The following is a 16,712-nucleotide window of genomic DNA, read 5'->3' on the forward strand; positions in this document are numbered from 1 at the left end:
AAATTTAAATACACAAGAATGTTCAAAATATACATACAATAATTTTGATTGTGGCTTACGAGATCATTTAATACTCGCGATCGATCCCAGTCTCCAACAACCTATATTCAAATTGTCAGAACGTTAAGTATTGTCAACTACAGCATTCAATCTACGACTTTTAACAATTTTACCACAAACAATTTTTTCTATCCACTTACAAAATCACCAGTTGCCCCTGTAGAACCGATCGATTCCATCCACATCATCACATACATGCCGCAATCATATCTGTTACAAAATTTGAAAACCACACATGTCAATTATGATGAATACTGCATAAATTAAGCTTTCTATTTGTGATAACATCTCATACCCATTCAATTGCTTATTCTTCTTATGCTCCACAAATTTGAAGTTTTTCAAGGGATACTTTCCTAGAGATCCACATGACTCAACCCAAATGCGTTTCTTATTATAAGAATCTAATATTTTAATCTGCATTAAAATAGAAGAAGTTATGCACCAAAAAAATTATGCATTATAATTTACATAATGTCCTTTCATACATACATACATACCAATCTCTTAGCATCCTTCACTCTCTGTTTAGCTGCTTCAGTTGTAAACATACTATCATATATTGTTACAACATGATCTACCATATCCAACACCAACAGATACCAGTGTGAATTATGGTAGTTTATTGTGATCATTATCTGCAACAAATTTCACACCCAATTTGACAAAATTCAACATTCTATATCCGAAAACATCATTTGCAATTGGTATGGTGTCTTACCTTCTCACAGTCCGTGAATTTCACATAGTTATCCAATATGACACCCCAGAAGGTAGAAATATTCTCAACACTTTCTTTATTGTTGGCTTCCAACGCCTGTTGCTGTAATTACGCAACAAACATTATTAATTTACCGTCTATAACACTACTTTTCAATATTTATTAATTTAACTCACCACTAAGAGGTATGGAAGGTAGCCAATCCTCCGGTGTGACTTTTGAGAATCGTAGCATATGGTCCAGGCGAGCAAATCGATAACCTAACAAAATTAATTACACAATCAGAACATATTCAATAAGTTTTATTTATTTTCTACTTTCTACTTACCACACCGCCAACCCATTCTGTAGGCTTCAACGTTGCAACGTCGTATACAGTAGCGAATTGATTTCCCATTGATATTACAGAATATCTGTATGAATCATTAGGATTAATATCTTGTCATGAAATATTTAAATATCACTCACAAAACAATATATTTCACTTACCCCGATTCTAACTCGCTATTCCATAAATAATCACAAATTGCAGCTTCGATGTCATCAATTCCAGTTGGAATGTCCGCTTTTTCAACCTACAATTTGCATACAAATTTTTGTCACAACAACATAATAAAAATCAAATTAAGTATTCTTTATTAAACTTACCTTCTGCTTCTTCTTCTGGGGTGCAGGACATTCCGAATCCAAAACTGCTGCTATGACACTCTCCGGTGTATAAAGCACATTGGGCCTCTCCTTCCTCCTCATTTCTTCCATCTCTTCTTCTTCCTCCTCCCTCTTTTCTTCTTCATATTTTTTCAGTTCATCGTACTTTTTTTCTACATAGCTCTTCATATCTTTTATTTCACCCTTCAATTGAGCTCCTTCATCCGAGTATTTATCAACCACCCCTTCACCCCCGTAAGTTCACTCCTCAAATCAACAACCTCCTTCACCACTCCCTCAAATTTCTCTCCCGTCACCATCTTAATATCACCCCTTAACACCGAAACTTCTTTCACCACTCACCCCTCAACACCTCTACTTCTTTCACCACTCCATCTATTTTCCCTTCCACTACCCCCTTATGCCTCTCGAGTTTCTCTACGACTTGATCAAGTTTCTCTTCGACTCTTGATTGTCTTTGCATGATTTCAAATTGGATTTTTTTGATATCAGCCAATTCAGACATCAAAATGTCGAAGTTACTCTGTTTTGCTTCACCGTCGTCCCACTCACCTTCATCCCCCAATACTTCTTCCCTCAATACAACCATCCCTCCTTTCTTCTCCTCTGCCTCCACTGCCTCCTCTACATCCTTGCCAATAACCTTCAAAAATTAAATTACAATATTAAGACATTGATTATATTCTTAATATTATTAATTACATTTATTACCATTTCTTGCTTCTTCCCTCTATCCAACTTCAACTTCACCATCACTCTAACCACCTCTTCCTTCCCCCATGCACGGATGCGTGCCACTCCGGTTCTTTCATAAGCCGGCACTGCCTCACAGCCCGACCAAAAATCGAACAGTGCAACCTGCATTTATAATAAAATTAGAATTTTTATATAAAAACACAAAAAAGTGATTCAACTCATTTACCTCTAAGATTGCTATGCACCCTTTGAGGTATCTCTGGCTGCCCTTTTTAAAGGTGATAATGATTCAATCAATCTCGAATGGATATATTCAGCCCAATTGAATTCACCCTTCAAGCCTTCATCGCAAATGAGCTTCATATATTCCTTGTTCGTTGACGTATCACCCGTTGGACAAAGAAATATACCGACAAGGTACAATAGAACTCGGGCCTTCAGCTCATCCCCCAAGTAAGATCCACTTTGATATCCTCTTCAACTTCAGTATATGTCACCTTATGATTCAAACCATATTTGGAGGCAAGTGCTTTCCAGTTCTTACTCCTACAGACTTCTATAACACTTTTGCCTTTGTTTTGTACCCCCAATACGGCTGCAGCAGTCGATACCCCCAGAGGGAATGAATAATCACCATACTTAGCCATACATTGACTGACGTCAAATTGTGCCATCAAGGATCGACACAATTCCCTCCGAATAGGTCGATCCCTTACTCCGATCAACGATCCAAAACCTATTTCTCCCAGCACATTCAACTGACCCTTCTCCTTAAGGTGTTTAATTAATAAATTCACCCTTTTAATGCTGCACCTTGTCGACACTTCCTACATTTTTTAACAATATATAATGTTATAGTTCTTATATATTTGTATCAACGTATTTACAAGTTTAATGAATACCTTATTTTCATGTGCTTTCCTCCGTTCTTTGTATTCTTTACTATCATTCCTTGACTGTGTGATGTAAGGTTCCTTTTCAGCATCACTCATTGAATTCCATTTGGACCTCACATCTTTTTTCACCTAATATTAAACATAAACGTTCTTAATCAATACATTAACACTAAATACTAATACTACTCAATGTCAATTTCATTTTACATACCGAACCGCTCTGTGTGCCATCTCCCTTCATCCTTTTGCATTCGGCCATACTGTTAACATTTAAAATTTGTAATCAATTTAAAGTTTATCGATACTTTAATCCAATTACCATTTCAACAATAATAACAAAAAGACATTGATACTACTAGAAGTACATATATCCACCCTTTGGTTGCTTTCGAGTCTCGGCCTCAATTTCAAAGTCATCTGCTCCACCAACAATTTTCCAACCCATTGACTCCATTTTTCCTTCATATATCAGTTTACGCAAATCAAATTATTTTGTTACATACACTTTTCAATATACAAATATAGATAACTACTCTTGTGGTAAAACGGTTTTCTTCAAAAGAATTTGAATGGCCACACCAAAATGTGTCGGCACATTTATACAACCTATAATATCATTTTCTACCTATAATATTTAATAAAAGTATCGACATTTATCGTTTCCTTGAATATCTATTTCTACCTGCAATCGGTCCCAAATGCTTCCTTACTCCAAAACCCCAAACAACACATAAAAACCCTATCGCGATTACTGTAATAATAAAAAATTAGGGTTTCGACAACATACTTTTCGATTCGACTGCAGCAACAAACAAACAAACTTCGCTTTAGAAACGCCTTCTGAAATGCAGCAACAATTACTCTTCGATTTCAAAACTCGTCCGTTCTATCTATTTTCAGAGGATATTTAGCTTATATTTTCATCGGATATGTTATTTATATTTAATCGATACAAATACAAAAGTGTCGATACTTTTATGTCAGGTGTCGATACTTTCGAAAGGATAATTACCTATTTCTTTGAAAGTGTCGATAATTATTACACGTACTTACGAAAGTATCGACACTTTCAATATATCCGGTATCATTTTACCGTTTTTATCATTTTGATACCGGTTTTATCATATTTTTACCTGTTATATCGTTGTGGATCGATATTTGTTTTTAAAGTATCGACACATTATAGGCGCTATAACTGCTTCTCTTTTAAATTCACAAAGTGTCGATCCTTATAACGTATCGACACTTTTAATTTTACCGGTTTTATCATTTTGTTACCGGTTTGATCATAATTTTACCTGGTATATCGTTTTGGATCGATATATTTCTTAAAAGTATCGACACTTTTTAGGATTTAAAACTGCTTTTAAAGTTATGTAATTTATGTTTCAATTTATTTAATAGTGTTTTATGTTTTCCACCTACAATATTAATTTAATAATTTAATTTACACAAAATTTTATTTGATTGTTTTGATATTTTATAAAATATTATTTAGAATTTAAATTTAACAATATTAACCAAATATAATAATAAATATGTTTTCAACAGTGAAATAAGTATGGACACTTTTATAAAAATGATATACTTTTTGAAAGTTATGTAATTTATGTTTCAATTTTTTTAATAGTGTTTCATGTTTTCCACCTACAATATTAATTTAATAATTTCATTTACACAAAAAATTATTTGATTGTTTTGATATTTTATAAAATATTATTTAGATTTTAAATTTAACAATATTAACTAAAGATAATAATAAATATATTTTCACAGTGAAATAAGTATGGACACTTTTATAAAAAGGATAGATAATTTACAATATAACAGGTAAAAATATGACAAAACCAGATTCATTATGACAAAACCGGTAAAATTTACTTGATATGTTAAAAGTATGGACACTTTTATAAAAAGGATAGATACTTACCGATAACCAAAGTTTACCGGTTACCAAATTTTTTAATAGTTTTTCATATTTTCTACCTAAAACATTATTAGTTGTCAACATAATAGGTACCGCTAAACCGAATTTATTAAATACATTTTAATGTATCCGGTAATGCTGTATATTAGCCGTATATTAACCCGCCTTTCCTGAGACATTCCCAAAGGGGGAGCCTTACCAATTCACATGTCTTTCTGATTTTTTTTTTATATAAAATGTAATATTAATCGGATCTAAAATGATATCTTTTATCTTTATTACTTTTAGTTTTATTCTGTTACAACTTAAAAAGGGCTAAAAAGAATAAATCAGCCTTATAAAGAATATCTTTTTTATAATGTCGTGTGTTACACGTTGTTTAATTATCTTAAAGTTTCAAACTTTGATGTTTGTTAATGGAGTAAATTAGGTTAGAATGATCACTCTTGTCTATGTAGTATCTAATTTAGATTAGTCGATCAATAGATCAGATATCAGTGATTAATTTAAAAAAATCAATAGTAAATTAGACGTGGTATGATTAAATTATTAAAATAATATCTAACGTTTAGTTTATTTTCCAATTTAACATTTTGTTTTTAAAAATTTAATAGAACTACTAACGTGACATTTTCTTATATTTTCAATGATGATATTCATTATCTTATGGTTATACGCTAACATCACTATTAAGTTTTTAACGATGAGATTTAAAAATAATACATAAACTAAACATTATGTATGGTTTTGAAAATAAAATAAAATTTAGGTATCAAAATGAAATAAATTTAATATTTTAGGTACTAAACATGTCATTTGCTATACTTTTACTAAAATAACACTAAAAAAGCCTTTATTTTTCAAAATACCATCCATTCTATCATATAGGAATAGGATGAAGGCACACCTATGTGGCAGTGCCTTTGCTTACGTGGCATGTTGTGGGTTGTTCTCCAAACGCTGACGTCATCCTAGGCTTATCATGTAAGTGCGTTTTCGTTCTATATGGCAGAAATAAATGTCATTTTAGAAATTAATTTTTTTGGGTGCTATTTAAAAAAAATGATATTATTTTAATAATTTACTGCAGAGTATATTAAAACACAATTTTATTTTTCATTCTAACGTTCATTTTTTATTATTCAAATATTTTTTTGTCACGTGAGACAAAGACCCATTACGTGGAAAACACTATTGAAAGCATGTCCTGCAAGACATGAGCTTCTCAAAGCTCATATTATAATTTTGAAGAGATTATTACAAGGTAAAATATATTTATAATATTTCTTAACTACTAATAACGTGTATACTCCTTACAAACGTAGTTGTTCGAACTCAATTCCTCAAGAGGAATAACATTTTCTTTAACCATCGAGACCACTCAATGAGTTCATCTCACATTGTTTAAATATGAAGTTTTTCAAGTGTTTAAATATAATTTTTTAAACATATAAATGTTGAGTGATTGAACATAAGGTTAATACACGCGCTCGTTGTTATCATTTGGCTTATGCTCGTGCAATTATGTGTCTTTGATACACATCGCATGCGTTTATTCTTCTTAGACAAAATTTATACATATTTTATATTTTTAATTCATCATTTTTTTTTTCATTTTAAACCAACTTTAAAAATTTTAATTGATTCATGTCTTATTAACAGAATACACGTCCTACTAAAAATATTTTTTAAAAACATCTTTATTTCATGTGACATAAAAAAACATTAATATAAAAATAATAAAAAATGAGTATCATAATAAAGATAGTGTTTTAAAGGATAATATTTGAATTATAAAACCTAAAAATACAAGGAGTAGCAATTAGGGGTAGTTCTGTTGTACGGAAGCCTTAATATACGGCTAAATAAATGTCTTACCGAAAATGTTAATATTTTTTTAACAGTAAAACGTTATTTAAAATATTATTTTTTTACCGAAAATATTAATTTCGTTAACTAATTTTCGGTAGAACCCAATATTAACATTTTCGGTAGAAAAAATAATGTTTTAGGTAGCGCTTTACCGGAAATGTTAAACATTTTAGGTAGTGCCCAATATTAACATTTTCGGTAGAAAAAAAAATAATGTTTTAGGTGGCGTTCTACCGAAAATGTTAAAAAATAATAATATTTTCGATAACACATTTCTTTAACCGCATATTAAAACTCTCGTACTTGAGACATCCTATATTTTTCAACAATTCCCTAATTATATATTCATATAAAAGTCGATGAATTTACAGAAAAATATTATAAAAAAGGAATTTTTCCCGAAATCATATATTTTTGTTTAGTTTAAGAGTATAAATATTTCCTAATTTTTGGATATTTTCATAGGAATATAATTCCTTCCTTTTTCTTATATATTAGATATTTTTCTCCCCATAAATAATAATATTCCTGAAAATAATATAATTATTTTAAAATTACCATTTCATTTATATATATAATTACACAAATACAAGTCTGTTTTGTTTCCTTTCTACTAATTTTAGATTTTAAAATATTTATTATAAAACAATATGGTGTATATAAAATAAAAAGTAAAATAAAAATATATCAGCTTTTTATTTTATTTTAATTATTTATTATGTATCTTCATAATTCAAGTTTTATTTTTAGCATGTGTTTTATTACGCTGATTTTTTAGTATTAATTTTCATAAATTTTTTATATTTTCTATTAATTTTTTCAAATAATTTGATATGATATTTTGTTTTACAACTCATATGTAGTATGAATATTAAAATAAAAATCTATAGTAATTAACACATACTTACACTGTTTAAAAACAAACACATAATTATATTTATGTAAGTATGTTCTATATTTTCAAAGAAATAAAAAAATCAAAAATAATAATAATAGATATTAAGTTATTTCAGTACAAAATTTATTAATATATATAAATTAGAAATAATATAAAATTATATTTTTATGAACTTTCATGTAAATATTTTGACTTTAATATTGAGAATTCAACTTATTAAAAAAAGAAATATATATAAAGGACAATTTGATAAAATATACAAATTTTCTTATTTTATATTCATTAAATCAAATACTATAATCTTATATTCTACTAAACAAATCAAAACAAGGTAATATGACATTCTCAGTAATATGTAAAGTAATGTAATATTATGATGGAAAATTCTAGAATGCACGTCGCACACCGAAACACACTACTAATGTGACACACCGATGCACACCACTAATAAAATTGTCCTTATTAAATAAATATAAAAAATATAATGATCTATCCACAATTAATCATTTATTATTATTTAATTTAAATTTTAATACGAATACAAATACAATTAAATTATATTTTTTTATTAAAAATTATAATTATTTTAAGATTTTTTTGTTTAGGATTGGAACACTTAATTTGTTTAAGTTTGTAAAATGTATTTTGTTCAAGTTTGTAAAATGATTCCAACAATAACCATCAAAACCAGCCGTCGATTATTCATCGTAGAAAAATGATGTTCATCAACATACACCTCTGCCTGTTCATCGTCTTTGGCGAGCCACCTGGACATGAAAATAAGGTGTATGGCTCGGGAAACTCTCATTTATTGAGCTGTGTTTTCATGGAAACATACTCCTTAAGAGAAAAGTACCAATGAAATATACTCCTTATATACTGGACCTGTTTCTCTTTAGCCTGAACAATAAATGGATAATCAGAAGTCCAACCCAAACATGTTCTTTATGAGAAAAGTATTTAAGTGTAGAGAAACATAGTATCATGCTCAGACCTGGATGACGGATTAGTCAATAGTTAGTAAAACAACTTGCTCAAATTGGGTATATGCATCCCATATTACAAAGCCTTGAGAAACATGCAGAGCACATCTGTCACAGCTTGCTCAATCAGATATCTTACCCTTGAAATTCCATCGGCTAAACGATCACGCACTTTTGGATCATGTTTTTACACGTAATTTAGGTATGCACAATAATGGGGAAACAATGAATTCATGTTTTCCCTTGCTTTCCGCCGCTTCTTTATTTCTCCACTTCTCGTTAAAAGCTTTATGCACTGTGACATATAATCAAATAAATAAAAATTACATGAAATGATAGCACTGTTAGTAGTAGGAAAAGATATTTATGTTTAGTTTAACAAAGGAGAATAAAGGAAACTACTGTTTACTTGGACCTGGGTATTGTAGTTGGAAGGACTGGTGTAGAGCTCGTATTCTGATCTGCTTCATCTTCTGAATTGCTTGAGTCGTAATTGCGACTGGATTTCCGGCTGGTTTCCATGAAATCTCGGCTCAAGAAATGAGAGTTTTCGAGCCATGCACCTTAGTCAGGGCCGTGGGGGGGGGGGGGGGCGCAAACTGCGCGACCGCGCAGGGCCCCCCCCAAAATGGGGCCCAAAAAAAAATATAGTGGCGTTTTACCAATAAACGCCACTATAGATGGACCTATTGCGACGTTTTTTCACAAAAACGCCACTATTATTGCGGCTTTATTGATAAAAGGCCATTATAGATTGATCTATTGCGGCGTTTGTCAATAAAACGCCACTATTGTTGCCCCAAAATCGAATATATCTAGAAAATAGGGGCCCCTTTATACGAATTTGTACAGAGCCCCCGAAATCCCTGCCACGACCTTAACCTTAGTCCATGTCCAGCTGCTAGTTGGGCGAGTTTGGGGAAGAGAAAGACCAGTTTTTTTCTTGACGGCGGTAGTGTATGTTGAAGAATGCAATCTTCTGACGATGAATAAGGTCACCTAAGATTGATTTTGATGATTGTTGTTGGGATGATTTTGTGAATATAAATAAGTTAAGTGTTCCAATCCTAAATAAATAAAAATTCTAAAAATAATTATAATGTTTAATAAAATTATAATTTAATTATATTCATATTAAAAATTAAATTAAATAATAATAAAGGATTAATTGTGAATAGATCATTATACTTTTTTATATTTATTTATTAAGGACAATTTAATTAGTAGCGTGCATCAATGTGTTACATTAGTGGTGTGTTTCGGTGTGCGACGTGCGTTCTAGACTCATCCTATTTTGGTAATTTTGTTCTCAAAAGTAATATTATATTCCGTGAACCAAATGACTCATAATGTTTTTTTTTTGGTTCTTAATTCTACTTTAATTTTTATATAATTAAAAAATGGTAAAGTACATAAATAGTCCCCTTATTATGGGTAATGCTTTTGTGAGTCATTCGATTATTGAAAGTTATATAATGGTCAATCGACTATAGAGCATTGTTTTGTTGAGTTCACTGACTATTAAAAGTTACAAAATGATAATCCAATTAATGTTCCAAACTCGTATTTTTCTGTTTAAAAATTAATGGTCATATGATAAAATCATATTTTAATAATGTATACTAGCACTGCCATTGCTTTTAAACACTAGTTCAATGACATATTGTTTCAAGCATTGGCTCGACGACGTAATGTAAATAGAGACTCAATCCATAAAATACGACTCAAATAGCCAGATTTTATCATATCTCAATGAACATGTTCGCCAACGTTAAACGAGCAACACCTTCAAAAATAAACAAACAAATACGACCACAATTTAATTTGTTCAAACTCGATTCATTTACACTGTTATAAACGCATAGCGAAGATGGTTAATTGTGCCATGTGTACATTTATAAATTCATTATAAATAAATTTAAGAAAGTAAATAAATATTTTTCAAATCATATATAAATGCATTTTACACTAAGCCCGGGAATAAGTGTTTTTGGCCGATAGAAAAGCACGTCTTAAAAGTAATTAATGAACAGGGAAAAAAAGTTAGAGTCATATCCATAACAGAAAAAACTTAAAGAATGTTAATTAATGGTAGGTTTAGGATTAAAGAATATCTTGACAATTTCCCACTTGGAGATGTTTAACATAATAATAAATGAATGTTATGCTTTAAGCCATTCTAAGTTCTTTTCATTTACGAGAAAATCTAAAAAGAAAGAAAGAAAATTTATAAATATTAAGCGCTGAATGCTGAATCGTTTAGCATTCAGCGCGTTTGTTTCGCACCTCTGAATGATTCAATACTGATTGATTAAGCAAAACAGTGATAAATGATCCAGCACAGAAGTACAATCTGAATCATTCAGAGCCAGTTATCAAACAACATGTCACATTCAGAGCCAAACCATTCAGAGCCTCTGAATCATTCAGCATTTGAATCATTCAGCATTTGAATCATTCAGCGCTTAATTATTCTGAAGTAAACAAACAGTCCCTTACTCTCGCATTTATAATAAAAAATGAATAAAATTTTAGAAAAATAAAAAATATTATCAATAAAAATATATTATAATTTAAAATTTTCAAAGAACAACTCTCTCAGTCTATTCTTTCGGTCTTCCTTCAATCCATCTTTACTTATAATTATATTAAGTAATATTGGTGGAATCCACGAGTAATATTACCTTGTGGCTCATGACGAAATTCGATTACGAAAATTCATCTATGCGAAAATGAAATCAAACACTAAAAAATTAGTCTAAAAACACTTCAATTTTGCTTACAATGACAAGTTGGTTAAAAAAGAAAAAAAAAGAGTTTTAAGATATCGTCAATGGATGCTAATAGTTTTTTTTTAACGGACAACTTAAAAATGATTACGGAATGAAATATTAGATACCTATTTTGAAAGAAAATAGGCATATAAAGAAAAAATTATATAATTTAGATACCTACTTAAAAATAATATTTAATTATTGAATTGATAAATTTTTAACTTAACATTTGATTTTTTATTCATATTAATTCTTAAATTTGAACTTTTGACCCATCACAAAACAAAATTTGGAGAATAAATTGAGAAGATTATCTAACTTGATGTATTAAAAGTTGCTTTATCCATAGTTTTGATTAGGTTAGAGAGAGACAGTTAGATGCACCAAATTCACATGATCAATCGGCATTCAACCTTACGTAATTGCAAGTTTTAAAGGCTAGCTCTCAGCTACCCTCCTCTTAAATATCTTATTTATATGACCAAAGCTCTTTGCAACACTCTCCCATCTACCACACATACAATCACCAACGCCACCTTTGCTTCCATCTTCTCTTTTCATTAATTTATTTTTGTTGGCAACAGAAAAGAATGGTGACGGTTGAAGAAATCCGTAAGGCACAACGTGCACAAGGACCGGCCACAGTGTTGGCAATCGGCACGTCGACTCCGCCGAATTGCGTCGATCAAAACACGTATCCCGACTATTATTTTCGTATCACAAAGGGTGAGCACAAGGTTGAGCTGGAAGAGAAATTCAAGCGTAAGTTTCTTTGTCTCTTGTATATCGAAACTAAAATAATCTTCTTATATATTCGCAGGTGAAAAATCCATGATCAAGAAGCGATATATGTACTTAACGGGAAGTATCACGGAAGAGATTCTGAAAGAGAATCCTAATATATGCGAATACATGGCACCTTCACTGGATGCTAGGCAAGACATTGTGGTGGTTGAGGTGCCTCGGCAAAGAAGCCGCCGTTAGAGCCATTAAAGACTGGGGGCAACCCAAGTCCAAGATCACCCACCTCGTCTTTTGCACCACCAGTGGCGTCGACATGCCTGGCGCTGACTACCAGCTCACCAAGCTCTTGGGCCTCTGCCCTTCCGTTAAGCGTCTCATGACGTACCAACAGGGATGCTTCGCCGGTGGCACGGTGCTGCGGCCTGCGGGTGGCCAAGGACTTGGCTGAGAACAACAAATTAAGGTGCTCGAGTCCTCGTTGTTTCTTCCGAAATCACTGCCGTTACCTTTCGTGGACCTAGTGACAGTCACCTAGATAGTCTTGTCGGCCAAGCATTGTTCGGAGATGGCGCAGCTGCTGTCGTAATTGGTTCAGACCCGGTGGTTGGAATTGAGAAGCCATTGTTTGAACTTGTTTCAGCAGCTCAAACGATCTTGCCAGAAAGTGTCGGCGCCATCGATGGTCACCTTCGTGAAGTGGGGCTTACGTTTCATCTCCTCAAAGATGTCCGGGGCTTATTTCTAAGAACATTGAGAAGAGTCTAGTTGAGGCATTTAAGCCATTGGGAATCACTGACTGGAACTCCCTTTTCTGGATAGCTCACCCGGGTGGTCCGGCAATACTGGACCAGGTTGAAGCCAAGTTAGCCCTTAAGCCCGAAAAGCTTCGAGCCACAAGGCATATTCTTTCGGCAACATGTCGAGTGCCTGTGTGTTGTTCATTCTGGATGTGATGAGGAAGAAATCAAAAGAAGAGGGGGTTCAGACCACAGGTGAAGGGCTCGAGTGGGGAGTCCTTTTGGGTTCGGACCAGGGCTCACAGTTGAGACGGTGGTGCTCCATAGCATATCTGCTTAAACATGGCCATGCACAGCCGCCGTTGTTGTCGTCAACTTGTTATCTGGTTTCACTTCGCTTGTTGCCTTGTTGGGTTTATATATTATTCCCTTTGAATTTGTATGGTTGTTGTAAAAGATTTGATGCTGTAGGTGCGGTTAAGGCCAACGGTACTCATAACCAACTTGTATTGTGACAATAATAAATTCCCATTTCATCGTTGCCAGGACCTGTACACAGGAAAGAGAGAAAATGAATTAGAGGCAAACCAAACCAATACCTTGAACAAAACATAAAACCAATCTGATAATTTTAGACAATTAGAAAAGACACTAAAAAATTAGTGTAGAAATATGAACGTGTTAAAATTCATATTACAACTGGATAATTATTTTATTTAATTGTATTGTAATTCAAACACATCAAATATTTTGCATTATCTTATTTTATTCATTTATTTATATTGTAACATTTTGATGTTTAATTGTCAAAATACAAAATTTTACTGATAAAGTATAAAAGAATGTTTTTCTTTTTACATTCAACAGACAAATTATTTTATAATAGTTTAATAATCTAACTAAAAATTATTTTATAGTCGAGAGAATACCTCTATAATTTATCCTAAAAGTATGAGATTTTTTTAAATAAAAAAAGAGATTCCATGAAGGGAATTTCAAAAATTTCGAACCGTTGTTTTGTTCGAGAAGAACATTCAAAATATCACGAGATATACGAGAACTCAAAGCAGTAAAATATCCTCACCTGAAAACTTTCCCGTCATATTCTACTTTCCTCTTTTCTCCGAAACAAACAACTGTTTATTTTCCTATCCTTTCTCTCCTCTTTCTCACGAGACTCTGAAAGCTTAAAGCCTTTCTTTCTTCCAAAACCCAAAACCCTTTTTTTTCCATATTCAAAACCCATAATGGGAAAGTACATTAGGAAGACCAAAACGGCAATGGAAGTGACCGTAATGGACGTCTCCCAGTCTTCCCTCGGGGTTCGAACCCGGGCAAGTACCCTTGCGCTTCAACGCCAACAGAAATCCTCCACTTCTCTGGCAACGGCAGCTACATCTCCGACTCCGGATTCCTCCTATCTCCAGCTACGAAGTCGCCGGCTAGAAAAGCCTCCTGTTTTGTTGCGCCATCATGATTTGAAGAGGCTGAAGCAACAGGGGATTATAGAGGAGGGCTGTGGGGAAAACCCTAGCCCTAATTCCAATTTTAGGGTTCGATTGGGTAAGGATGATGACGTTGGGAGAGAAGAGATGGTGCAAGAGACTAATGGAAATGATAATATTATTAATAACAACGACAGCAATGATTTTGGTGGTATTGAAGCTTCCTTTGGAGAAAATGTTTTGGACAATGAAGCTCGAGAAAGGTTGGTTCTTTTATTTTTTTCCTTAAAATCTATCGCTGTTTTCATAAATAAAAAAACACTCATTTTTCCCTCTGTAAAGTTTCAAGAAAAGTAGGAACTTTTACTTCAACTGAATTCTCGAGTTTTCTATTTTTGAGCAACAATTATAAAATACTGGGGCTCATTTTATCAAGCATCTTGAACCCTTTGAATCTCCAGCTAAAACAAGGGGAGACCCTTAATTCCAGTTCGGATTCTGTTACATGACATGTTAATTAATGGGTTTTGCTTTAATCTTCCGTTGAAAGAAGGGAATAAATCTCACTATTGATATATTTCTGCTATCGGTTGTTTAGAATTAAATGGCTTTTCATCTGTTTCTGCTTAAATCAGTAAAGCTTATGTCCTTTATAATTGTCAAAAGCAGAAGTTGAGTATTGTTAACTGTTGAACCTTTGGTTATTTCTGAATTTTGGTCTTTTCTTCTTGGGATAAACAAGCGCCTTATTGCGACGGAAACCATTGTTTCTCCGTTGCCATTAATAACTCCTGCTTTCATATCTGGCCCAACCTTTTTCTTTTTACCCCGGTAAATTTGGTGGTTCAATGATTTTAAAACATGGGCTTTGTCTAATTGTGTGTTATATAAATAAAATATATATCGTGCACTATAGGGTATGTTGTTTAGGTACTTTTAGGCATGTCTGTTGATGCATTATTCTAATGGAAAGAAACAAAACTGTTTGTCGTTTGTTTTCCACATGGTGGATGCTGGGACCTTTTCCGGATAAAAAAAATTCACAACACTTATCTTTTTGTGCTTTTTTCCAATTCATTTTTTTTTCTTGGTGATTTTGACGTGGTTTGAGAATAGGATATTCTGGCAAGAGTTATTTAGTTAATGAATCAAATTATCACAAAATCCATTTCTGTTGATATATTATTTTCTTTTTAATTGATATCGCCCGGTAACATGGCTTTTTATGAGTTTATTTGTCTATTGAATTCCATATATTTGCTGAGTCTCTTTTGCTGAAATGTTTGAGATTGAAATAGGATCCAAAGCAAAATGATAACAAAGGAAACCTTTCATTTATCCTCCCCCCCTTGAATTTCAGGAGCCTCTTTGCTTGAACATTGATAAAAATGATCGGTATTATTCGGTTCTATGTCCTACGTCACCCGAACTTGGGTGTTAGTGCTGGATATAGGTATGTGTCTGAAATGAGTATGGCCAGATCTTTCCAAGTTTCTCCATATATTTGGAGGATACTTAGAGTTCATATCCTTTCCAAATTCAAATGTGTCGGAAACGGGTATTTTGGTGAAATGAAGAGTCCCAACGACAGAGATCTGGTTTTCCATTCAAGGCTGTTTTGGGTGTTATGTAAAGCAGAAAAAGAAACTCGTAATCTTCTTTACTTTTTACTGCCGTCTTTGATTTAGTTGTTTGTCTTTAGATTCAGTTACTACTAATTCTGTGGTGCTACAATTTTTCATTTTTCCTGAAGTACTTTTACCCAACACATTTTCAGACATACGTACGAAAATATTACTTTTCAAGGACCCTCGAAATACATGAAAACAATTTGAAAAATGAACATACCTCTTATGGATTCATATCCATATCTAATACACATGAGTTTGAGTAACAAAGCTTTCATTAATTAACATCCACTGTTTATGTGCAGGAGCACTAGGGAATCAACTCCTTGCAACTTGATAAGGGACCCAGAGAGTATAAGAACTCCTGGTTCTACTACTAGGCGTACCAGCTCAACAGAGACTAACCAGATAGTACATAATTCAATGCGTGGGCAACTCCCGACAGCACATGAAATGGATGAGTTCTTTTCCGTTGCAGAAGAAGAACAACAACGACAGTTCATTGAGAAGTAGGCACCACATTATTTTTTTCATACCTCTTTGGTATTACTGTGGCTAAGATCTGATAAAAGATGTGGGTTTATTTGCAGGTACAACTTTGATCCCATGAATGATAAGCCGCTCCCAGGACGTTATGAATGGGAGAAACTGAACCCGTAGTA

At 32.6% G+C, this 16,712-nt stretch overlaps 1 protein-coding gene and 1 pseudogene across 1 annotated transcript; both read left to right on the forward strand.

Annotated features, from left to right (window-relative positions):
- Positions 1-12,026: 12,026 nt before the first annotated feature.
- LOC120219388 lies at positions 12,027-13,518 on the forward strand (annotated as a pseudogene).
- A 739-nt stretch (positions 13,519-14,257) lies between these two features.
- On the forward strand, positions 14,258-16,710 carry LOC120219230 (cyclin-dependent kinase inhibitor 4-like). Its single transcript, XM_039216074.1, has 3 exons — positions 14,258-14,685; positions 16,356-16,559; positions 16,641-16,710. Exons 1-3 carry the CDS (start codon positions 14,258-14,260, stop codon positions 16,708-16,710), a joined length of 702 nt encoding a protein of 233 aa, XP_039072005.1.
- The last annotated feature ends 2 nt before the right edge of the window (positions 16,711-16,712 follow it).

This window comes from Hibiscus syriacus, unplaced genomic scaffold (genome assembly GCF_006381635.1).
Source record: "Hibiscus syriacus cultivar Baekdansim isolate YM2019G1 unplaced genomic scaffold, ASM638163v2 tig00110206_pilon, whole genome shotgun sequence".
NCBI lineage: Eukaryota > Viridiplantae > Streptophyta > Magnoliopsida > Malvales > Malvaceae > Hibiscus > Hibiscus syriacus.